Consider the following 10,751-nt stretch of genomic DNA (forward strand, 5'->3'; position numbering starts at 1 on the left):
TTTTTTGTGGTAAGACGTTTATAATATACTCTTAGTTGTTTTGAAGTATACCCTTGCATTGTGCACATTAGATGAGATCCTGCCAAATAGCCCTCCTTCCACTCGCCCTTCCCCCTTCCCTCCTTTCTCCCTCCTCTTATGTCTTTCTTTCATGCTAAAGTTTTTGAATTTGACATTGGTCCCCTAAATATTTCAGTACATATCTCCTAAAGCAAGGACATTCTATGTAATTATCATACCTAAGAAATTTAACACTGATAGTTATCATTAGCTACAGTCCCTATTCACATTTTCCCATTGTCCCAATAACGTTCTTTATAGCTGTAGTAATTTTGTCTATTTGTTTGTTTTGGATCCAGGATCAACCTCAGGACTGTGCATTGTATTTAATTGTCCACGTTTTTAGTCTGGTTTAGTCTAGAGCAGCTCCTCCATCCTTTCTTTCTTTTCTTCCTTCTTTGTTTATGACTTTGCCATCTTTAAATGAGTTAGCCCTGTTGGTTTGTAGAATGTCTCACACACGGGAAATTCTGATAGTTTCCCCATTATTAGGATCAGGATAAATGTTTTGACCCAAGTACTACATTGTTGATGTTGAGTCCTTCCCATTGCAGCACACAAAGAGACTCCTAAGTTAGTCTTACGCTTAATGATGCTATAGTTAGTCAATCACTTGGTTAAGATAGTGCATATCAGATTTCCTTATTGCAAAAGTTCTCTTTTCTCTTTGTAATTAATAAGTAATTTATGGGAGAGTATTTTGAGATTGTGTGACTATTCTATTCCCCAGCAAACTCTTGATCAGAGCTAGCAGCCATGGATGTTCTTGCCTAAATCAGTCACTACATTGGTGATTTAAAAGTGGCGATCTTTAAATTCTAACACTCTTTGTACATCATTAGCAGACATTTTCTGTAAAAAGTACTTTCCCTCCTCCACTCCTTTTCTCACATATCACTAATGGATTCATAGAATTCTTTTGTAATTCAGTTTATCAATCTATTAACATTATTATTTCTGATACTCAAATTGTCCCAAATTTGGCCAGTAGCAGTCCCTTTTAGATAGCTCCTGTGTCTTTTTAAGACATCCCTATTAGTGTTTCAGCATTTCCTTCCTTTGTGGGACAACAAACTGTCTAGGCTCATCTTGGATCTTCCCTGCCAAAAACTTGGAATCTGTTTCTCCAAGGAACACAGATTTCCTTTCTGTGCAGAATGGCGTTTAGAAACCAAGATCCAGGCACTAGCTATGTACATTGCTTCTGGGATCATTTGTGATTTTGGCCTAATAGTTCTTAACTAGAGTACACATTTGGATCACTTGTGCTTTGTGCAAATGCACCTACCTGGGCACCAGGTAAATCACTTCACTAGATCAAGGTAAGACCCCAACACCCATAATTTTTTGAAAAATCACCATTGGAGATTCTAAATTGCAGCTCTGTTGATGAGAATCCTTCTAGTTATGCAACCTTCTTTAAGCTGGAGAAAATGAGATGGTTAACAGTGCATTTAAATTATAGTTACGGTCCAGTCCTGCTCATTCAGATTACTGTGGGATTCTTCATTAGCATTTAAGCTACTCCCAGATGCCTCAATGGCAGGGTACTACAGTCTCTTGGTTTACCCCAGCTGGAATCTACTTATATCTTTTTGTATGAAATTTACATAGGCCAACCTTATTCTCTTTACCTTGGAGAGCATCTTTGTATCACCCATTGTGCAGGGTCCCCAAAAGGCCACACTCAGCATGTACTTAGGACACCAACAAAGGAGGTGCGTAAGGGGTGGGGAGTGGGGCAACAAAGAGAAACATTTAAACTTCAGCTTTGATGAACTCATCCAGAATTTCACAATTAGAAAATTTAGGAAAGGCTTGGCGCCTGTGGCTCAAGTGGCTAAGGTGCCAGCCACATACACCTGCTATTTGGGAGGCGGAGGCGGGAGACTCGTTTGAGCCCAGGAGTTGGAGGTTGCTGTGAGCTGTGATACTACTGGACTCTTACCCAGGGGGACAACTTGAGGCTCTTTCTCAAAAAAATTTAGGAAAAAGCTTTTAAAATTTCAGCATATATGTAAGTTTTGAGGAGGTTTACAGATTGGTTTTGTTTTTATATTATACATACGTCTCTGGAGCCCAGAGCCTTAAAGGTCTTAATCCTGCCTTGGGCCATACACCCTTCTCTCTTCTCAGAGAGGAGATTCAACAACAGATTGTTGAAAGTAATGAACTGACTTTGAAGCCTTGAATTCATTTCTCCTGTAGACTGGTGATTGCTTTTACATGACCCCTAATTGAGGCAGCTTTTTATCCATAAGAGAGTTAGAAGTCAATAATCACTGGGGCAGTGATTCTTAATCTTTTAGGGGTAGAAAAGACAATTATGGATTCCGTGGAAGCTTGGCATGGTGGCTCCCACCTGTGATCCTGGCACTCTGGAACGCTGAGGCAGTTGGATTGCCAGAGCTCAGGAGTTCAAGACCAGCCTGAGCAAGAGCGAGACCCCCATCTCTAAATATAACTGGGCCTTGTGGCAGATGCCTGTAGTCCCAGCTACTTGGGAGGCTGAAGGAAGAGAATCACTTAAGCTGAAGAGATTGTTGCTGTGAGTTGTGATGCCACAGCACTCTACCCAGGACAACAAAGTGAGACTCTGTCTCAAAATTAAATAAAAGATCTCCTTGGAAAAATTCATAAAAACAAGTCTTAAATATCCCATTCAATTTCAGGAGGTTCCTAGGAGCTGGCTTAAGAGCCCTAGCCTTGAGACTAAATGAACTGACCATTCTTCTGCCCACCAGATGGGAGCTCAGAATGTCTGAGCTCTGCAGACCAGATGGAGTCTGAGGACATGCTGAGCGCCTTAGGCTGGAGAGAAGACAGGCCGAGGCAGAGCTCCAAAGCTGCAAACAACACCTTCCCTACCCTGTCCCCCATGGTCGTCATGAAGAATGTACTGGTCAAACAGGTGAGGAGGACTAATACTGCATAATGTATTTGCAAGTAAAAATTTCCAAGCTAAGCTCTCTCTGCCAAGGAAGAGGTTTTAGAAACAGACCATTAGAATCTTACTTTTCATGTACTTTCTGTCTTGGGCAGCGGATGTTATCTTTCAACTACTGACAGTTTTTAAAAGGCACATAAGAATCATGACGTGCATTCTCCTTTTTGAGACAGACTGTTTTATTTCTGTATTCATAGTTTGTCCAAAGGGACCATGAAATGGTCATATATAAAGGAACCAAGCAGAATTGGCACCACTTCAGTTGTGCATTCTAACATACAGCAGAGTTTAGGGTAGAAACAAATGAATCTCTTTTTAATTTGAATTGCTCTGGGAATTTAGGAATATAGAAAACATTTATTTGCTTTTGAAGTAGAGGCAGTTTCCATGTTTCTTATGTTGTGTATTCTGAGCATTTTCTTAGTGATCAGCCAGAACCATGTCAAAGTGACAAAGATGCTGTTGCTTTAGGTACGGGGATATCAGCAGAATCCACATAGCATTATTGTGGAGGTAGAAATACCCCGTTTGGGGCTTTATTACATAACTGTGCGTATTGTGTGGTTATTGTTTAGGTATGAAAGAAAAGATTGGGATGAAACTGAGAACTCAATCATATGAACTCGGTTCAGTTAGAAGAGAGAAGTCTGAGGAATAGAAAAAGATTGATTTAAGCCAAAGAAATTTAACCTTATCCTTTATTCTGAAACTTATCCTTATACTTTACTCTAAAAATATATCATAGTTCTCACATAGGACATCGATGAGGCTACTCGAAGATAGTGAGATTTGAAATCTGGCTTTAGTAGTTGACCTTTCCAATTTAGGTAAAAGATTAGAACATCTCTTTAGCTTGACAGGAAACTTAAGGTCTTAGCTATTACCTAGTTATTTCTGAGGAACACAAACTGATTTTCAACAGGGTAGCCTGTTGAGTTCTGAAAGAGCATTTGAAGATTTTTGCTTAGTAAATCACATCTCTAGAAGTACAGCTCTCCTTATTGAAGGAAAAAGAGAGAATAAAGACAAGAAATGGAGCCCACATGAGACTGGCCAGCCCCAGCAGAGCTGCCCAGCGCTTTTCCTGGACTTCATTTCTCCTAGCTCTTTTTCCTTCCTTCTTTTCTCTCTAGCTTCCTTGTCACTTTCTTGTGTGTCTGTGTTTATATCTCTTCTTTGTTGTAGGCTAGGCTGGCAGCTCCAGAAGGCTGAGAACAACCCACACACAGTTAAGGAGTGAGTAGGCTTTTCCAGAGAGCTGCATTCTTCAGGCTGCTGGACTTGAGCAGGAGCTAGGAGGCATGGGGACAGGCTGACCCAACAAAGCAGTCTAGCAGTTTTGTTTCTTAAATCATCCTAGTATTCAGCACATTCTAAAATTAAAATAATAAGACACTTTTAAAAACCTCCGCATATCATGTAATGTCTTGATTATTGCTGCTTGATTTTAGATATTTTTCTTTTGAGAGTCTGATTCCATTTCTGCCACTAGACAGTGTGATTTTACACACCACAAGATTACTTAACCAACATGGATATTAGTTTCTTCATTAGCTTTGTGTGAAATGATTCCAAGATCCTGTCAAGTCTAAAATTTTGTTCCATATTCCCTCAGAGGATTTCAACATGAATAATATGACTTGTCAAATCTAATAATTACAACAAATAAGCTAAGTGTCTGTTAGGCCAGTGGGTATAACTGTAGCAGTAAGAAGAATAACCCAGTAAAAGTCATCTTGTGAAAGTAGTTCGTGAGGTACTTTCTGAACCCATTTGGCTTATAGGTCAGCCCTTAGGGATAGTGAGAAGTTTTGCTTCTGACTGAATTAGAGTAGGCTGGTTTCAACTTCAGAAGACTCCAGATTTTGAATATTCTTTGACAGGGAAATCTGGCTTCTGGGCCTAGCATTGGTTGCTTTTGCACATCATAGAGTATATTTGAATACCAACAGGGCACCAGATCATCCCAGCCCTTATACAGGAGATGAATTATAGTTGGCCTAGAGTTCCCAGCTTGGCACCTAAGAAGCTGAAATGTGTTCAGAATGCTGTGTGTGTACACGTGTGGGAAGGTGGTCCACATAGTTCTTCACATAAGTCAGATGGCCCCACATGAGAACCTCTGTCAGGCTCACCCCCTGCCTCGCTTCATCTACACCCAGATCTTTGGGATGGGTTGGAACGAATTGGCTTTCAAATACTAGAGACAAGTAGCAGGTCCTTCGTTATCAGATTTCATCTGAATCAGTACTTGAATTAAAAATCATGTATAATTGAGGAGTAATATAACAATGGCAGTATGACAGAATGGTTCATGTGGGCTTTGGAATCAGACAGCACATGGAATCCTAATGTGCCACTTAGCTTGGTGACTTACAGCAAGTTATTTCACTTTTCAAAGCCATAGTTTCCTATTTATGAAGGGAAATGGTAACTATCTTATGGGATTGTTGAGGGGATTAAATGAGGTAATTCACAAATCAGACACAGTGGCAGTCAGCACCAGTGCATGGAGAGCTGTTAACTACTTTCAGTGGTTTTCTGATTCCTGACAATATGCAACTTTATTTTATTTTATTTTACTTATTTATTTTTGAGACTGAGTCTCACTTTGTCACCCTCTGTAGAATGCTATGGCATTTACAGTTCATAGCAACCTCAAACTCTTGGGCTCAGTGATCCTCTTGCGTCAGCCTCATAAATAGCTGGTACTACAGGCACCTGCCACACACCCAACTGTTTTTTAGAGACTAGGTCTCACTCTTGCTCAGGCTGGTCTTGAATTCCTGAACTCAGGCAATCCACCCACCTCGGCCTCCCAGAATGCTAGGATTACAGGCGTGAGCTACCATGCCCAGCTAATATGTAACTTTTTAATCAAAAGTTGTTTTCAGTGAAAAGGTTCTAGTATAACTAAATGAAGATATACTTTGGGGTAAAGTCCCATTTGTAGTCTTCAGATTGGCACATTTTAACTCATGCTAGGATATGCATGTATTTATTTTCTCAGTTGCAACCTTAATTATGTCATTATTTCACCTATCCATAATTTATTTTTATGAGTGATAGCACTTGAATAAAAATAGATATTTCCTCTAGTTTCCCTTTAGTAAAAGTAAAAAAAAAAAATTTATGGGTACAAAATGGATTTTCAAGTCATTTCTCTAATGTTGTTGACAAGGGCTACTCTATATGCAAGGGAAGCTCTGTACTCGAAATGGTTACGAATACCCAGGTGTCTGTTTTGCCCCTTTGACAGAGTGTCACTCCTCTGTCCTTCCAGCAGTAACAAATAGTGTGCTGCTCTCTTCCTTTGTTTTCAGGGCAGCAGCTCCTCTCAGCTCCAGTCCTGGACTGTGCAGCCCTCCTTTGAAGTGATCTCCGCACAGCCACAGCTCTTACTCCTTCACCCTCCTGTGCCATCTCCTGTCAGCCTGTGTCATGCTGGCGAGAAAAAGTCGGACTCCAGGAACTATTTGCCCATTCTAAATTCTTATGCCAAAATAGCTCCACACCCAGGCAAAAGGGGCCTCTCCCTCAGCCCAGAAGAAAGAGGAGCAAGTGGAATGCAGAAGAAAATCTGTACTGAGAGACTTGGGCCGAGTTTGTCTTCCAATGAGCCAACCAAGACTGGTGCTGTTCCTTCTAGTCCCTCGACTCCTGCACCACCCAGTGCCAAACTTACGGAGGACTCAGCTCTGCAGGGCGTGCCCTCCCTGGTGGCCGGTGGAAGTCCACAGACTCTTCAGCCAGTGTCCAGCAGTCACGTGGCTAAAGCCCCCAGTCTGACCTTTGCGTCCCCCGCCAGTCCCGTCTGTGCATCAGACAGTACGCTACACGGGTTAGAGAGCAGCTCTCCCCTCTCCCCACTGCCAGCCAATTATAGCTCACCTCTGTGGGCTGCGGAGCACCTCTGCCGCAGCCCAGATATCTTTTCAGAGCAGCGGCAGAGCAGACATAGGCGCTTTCAGAATACCCTCGTAGTTCTTCACAAATCTGGTTTGCTAGAGATCACTTTGAAAACTAAGGAGTTGATCCGTCAGAACCAGGCAACTCAGGTGGAACTAGACCAGCTAAAGGAGCAAACCCAGCTGTTTATAGAGGCCACCAGGAGCAGGGCCCCTCAGGCTTGGGCCAAACTACAAGCATCTTTAACATCTGGGTCTAGTCATAGTGGCAGTGACCTAGAAGCGTTCTCTGATCACCCAGACATATAGCACAAAAGCATATTGTCCTGTTACTTGTGTGGTTCTTTTAACTCTTTTGCTCTTACCTACTCCTGTTTCCCAAAGCTTATATGAGAGCTTTTCCTTCTAAACTTAACTGTGTAGCAGTTCACTTTGGAAGCCACGTGCCAATACCTGGCTGTTATCTTAACCTGTGGTCTGGGCAAGGATTACATATGTCTCCATTCCACTGAGGACCTCAGGTTTGGAGTGCTCTTGAGTCCCTTTCCCTTAGCCTGCAAGCACTTAGATGGATTGGGGGCGGGGGTGGGAGTAGGGTGGTGGCAAAGCAGGAGCGATGATTGTGTGGGGCTCTTCTAGCTATCACCTCCCATCATCCCACTCATAACCAGGATCAAGAGTGCAGTAACAGCAATGAGCACGTAGGGTGATGCCTATTGAGCCGAGGAGTCAGCAACCTGAGGATACCTTCATGAATCTTCCCTTGCCTGTCTTAGTCACCTGGAAAAATAAGAGGAGGTGTGTTTGCATTCCACAAGGCATTGTGCCAGTTCAGTGAAACCTGAAATGCTTTGGGCACAGGTGGTGCCTGGGTGCAAGCACTTAATCACTTAAAGCTTTGTTTTCTTAAACTTGAAAGTCAAGGGGAAAAGATAGTACCACTTGACTCTTACACTTTCATCACAAGCCAGATTTATCTTCACTTACACTAGTAGGCAAAATACTTCAAATTTTAATGTATGGAATGGATGCACAATGATCTGGAATTATAGTTGATGCATTGGTCTTTTGACTTAGAGACTGGAGAAAATAGAACTTCCAAGCATCTTCTGGTCAATAGCTAGAAGATTCTGGTAACTTAGGCTTTTTTTCCTCTTTTGATACAGTGCAACCTGTTTTATATCTAAAAATCTTAAGGATAGCTTAATGGTTCCTGGAGGCACAGTATACGTTAACCCTCTGTTGTCTCCTTGGTTTCTTTTTTTTTTTTCCTTAGTTTTTATAAAAGAAAAGAAGTGATTATTATGCTCGATAAACTTTGAATTAAATAAAATTGTCTGAGGATATGATAATACATCCACAAAAATTAGAAAACCATTCTTCTTACCAATTTTCTCCTCCCATCCAATGTTTTCACTTGTTCCATGTTGTAGTTGACAGAGAGCAATTATAGAACAGAGACTTCTGCATTTCTTTCATGTGTTAGATATTGGCAACAAAGCCAAAGTTGTAATGTTAGTTATATGGAGTTCATCATGAAATGGAGAATTTCCAGATGATAACACATTCTTTTCAGCTAGGTATAGGCACCTAGATAGAATTCTAAGTAGTAAAGTTTCAAAATATTCTCTCATTTAAAAATTTCATCCTCTTGAAAACCTTTGTTCTTTATAATTATCCACAATAAGAAGTTCTGTGTGACCAGCTTCATCTCTTCTGCAAAGAAAATGTTCTTGAAGTTTTACCAAGACCAGAAGCTAATGATCATATTTACTAGGCAGCTGTAACTATCACATAGTTTAAAAATTATACAGCTTCAGATTGCCTATACTTTGTTCACAAACATGCACAGTTTAAGTATGGCTGATTTAGAAATAAACAACTCAGTAACATCTTTAGACTCCCCTGATCAACACCAAATTACTACCTGTCATTTGCTTTCTGAAAGAGTTTGAAAAACCAGAGCAAATGTGTCTTTAAGCAGATTCAACTCCTTTTAATATTTTTCTCGTTGGCCCCTCTCTCTGCCCCCTGAATCTTTATGGTGCTATTGTAGCTCTACTCTGTGCACCATGCTAAGAAGCTTCCTATTTGGCAGAAAATGTTTGGCAGCAAAGCTATAGAGACAGGTGCATTCAGAACAGCCTGGGCACCAGTCATGAGTCTTACTGAGTGTCAAAAATCTGAAAACAGTTGCTGAGAACCAAATTTATTCCATTGGAAAAGCCCTCTGGAGATATAAGCCTCTTGGACTCTCCTTTGTAGATTAAGTCTTGCATTTCCCTTCTTGTCTGGTAAAAGATGATGAAAGCCATTATCCATCCTCACTGCTGAGTGGCAGGGAGAAGCAGCACCACCCCCAACTCTATAATCTTGTAACTTAGTGCTAAAGTCTCTCTGTGCTGTTAGCATGGGCGTTCTTTTCCTGATGGAGCTGAAAGCAGATGACCCCAAGTAGGGAAGCTATAGATCTTGGAAAGAGAGATCCCCTGGGGCCAGAAGCCAGATCAGCAAATGGAGGAACGTCGGAGTTGACCAGAAAGATCTCCGTCAGTTGGACAAGGCTGTAAGTAGTGATGGTCTTAGTGGTGCATGACATAACTGACTTTGAGACACTGTGGCAGAGCTGCTGTTTTCTGAAAGTGAGAAACCACTTTAGCTCAGACCAACCCTTAAGTAAAAATTTAGCAGATTTTATTGGCAATAGTGGAACACATCTAGAAAAAGTTGCTGATTGCATTGGTTATGGGAATGGGGGTTAATGACGTTTGTAATTTATTACGTTCATTGCTTTTTATTGATTATAGTATTACCTGACTTTTCTTCTCTACTATGGTTTCTTTAGCAGAAAAGTAATTCTTGTGCATATACTGAAGTGGCTTTCCAGCTGTGAATTCTTTAGGGTAAACACTTATTTAGCAAATGTGAATTCTTTTGAGAAAGTATGAAGTTTTGTAGAAATTGACTGTGAAATGTCAGAGAAAAATAAAAGTCACTTACTTGAAAATTATTTGGCCTTTTTGCTTTATAACTGCTTCAAAATACTAAGTAGTGGGCACAACAATGTGTGCCTCTAATCCAAGCTACTTGCTAAGAGGGTAGGTGTGAAGATCACTTGAGCACAGGAGTTTTGTTTTGGGGTTTTTTTTTTTTTTGGAAATAGAGTTTCACTCTGTTGCCCAGGCTAGAGTGCCATAGCGTCAGCCTAGCTCACAGCAACCTCAAACTCCTGAGCTCAAGCAATCCTCCTGCCTCAGCTTCCTGAGTAGCTAGGACTACAGGCACCTGCCATAACACCTGGCTGTTTATTTTTAGCAGAGACAGGGTTTTGCTCTTGTTCAGGCTGGTCTCAAACTCTTGAGCTCAAGAGATCCTCCTGCCTCAGGGCCTCCCAGAGTGCTAGGATTACAAGAGTAAGCCACTACATGTGGCTGAGCCCAGCAGTTTCTGAGACCAGCCTCAAAAAAAAGTCTAGAGTAATTGATTCAAATTTTAAACATAGATACTATGTTTCTTGGAAATGGTGAGATCAGGTACTGAACATGTAGAAATTCATTATTCGGACTTTCACTGATGGGAACTTAAAAGGAAATGCAGGCAGTCTTAAAGCAAATGAGTAGGCCAACGACACCCTGGTATTGGAGGTTTATACTGGGTAGGTTGGGAAGAGTGAGAAGAAAATACAGTTCAGTGATTTCTCCCATCTGATCTGACACTTCACAAATAGAACTTTTAAATGACCAAACTACTACAGTTGTACACTGGGATAAACTAAAGCCACATGAAGTGAAGCTCTTTGTACAGCAGTGGTTCTCAACCTTCCTAATGCTGCAACC

The 10,751-nt window shown here is 41.2% G+C and overlaps 1 protein-coding gene across 2 annotated transcripts in view; it reads left to right on the forward strand.

Moving 5' to 3' along the window:
• The window catches only part of CIPC (CLOCK interacting pacemaker), a 21,063-nt gene extending 11,141 nt beyond the window's left edge, over positions 1–9,922 (forward strand). The window contains exons 3-4 of one of the 2 annotated variants that reach the window (XM_023511551.1): positions 2,805–2,971; positions 6,331–9,922. In XM_023511551.1, coding sequence (XP_023367319.1) covers positions 2,805–2,971; positions 6,331–7,224 — 1,061 coding nt within the window. In that variant the 3' untranslated portion in view covers positions 7,225–9,922. The remainder of the gene's footprint in view (positions 1–2,804; positions 2,972–6,330) is intronic. The other variant, XM_023511552.1, reaches the window with a different exon arrangement.
• Positions 9,923–10,751: the final 829 nt, after the last annotated feature.

Source organism: Otolemur garnettii, unplaced genomic scaffold (assembly GCF_000181295.1).
Source record: "Otolemur garnettii isolate 467f Iridium unplaced genomic scaffold, OtoGar3 scaffold00020, whole genome shotgun sequence".
NCBI lineage: Eukaryota > Metazoa > Chordata > Mammalia > Primates > Galagidae > Otolemur > Otolemur garnettii.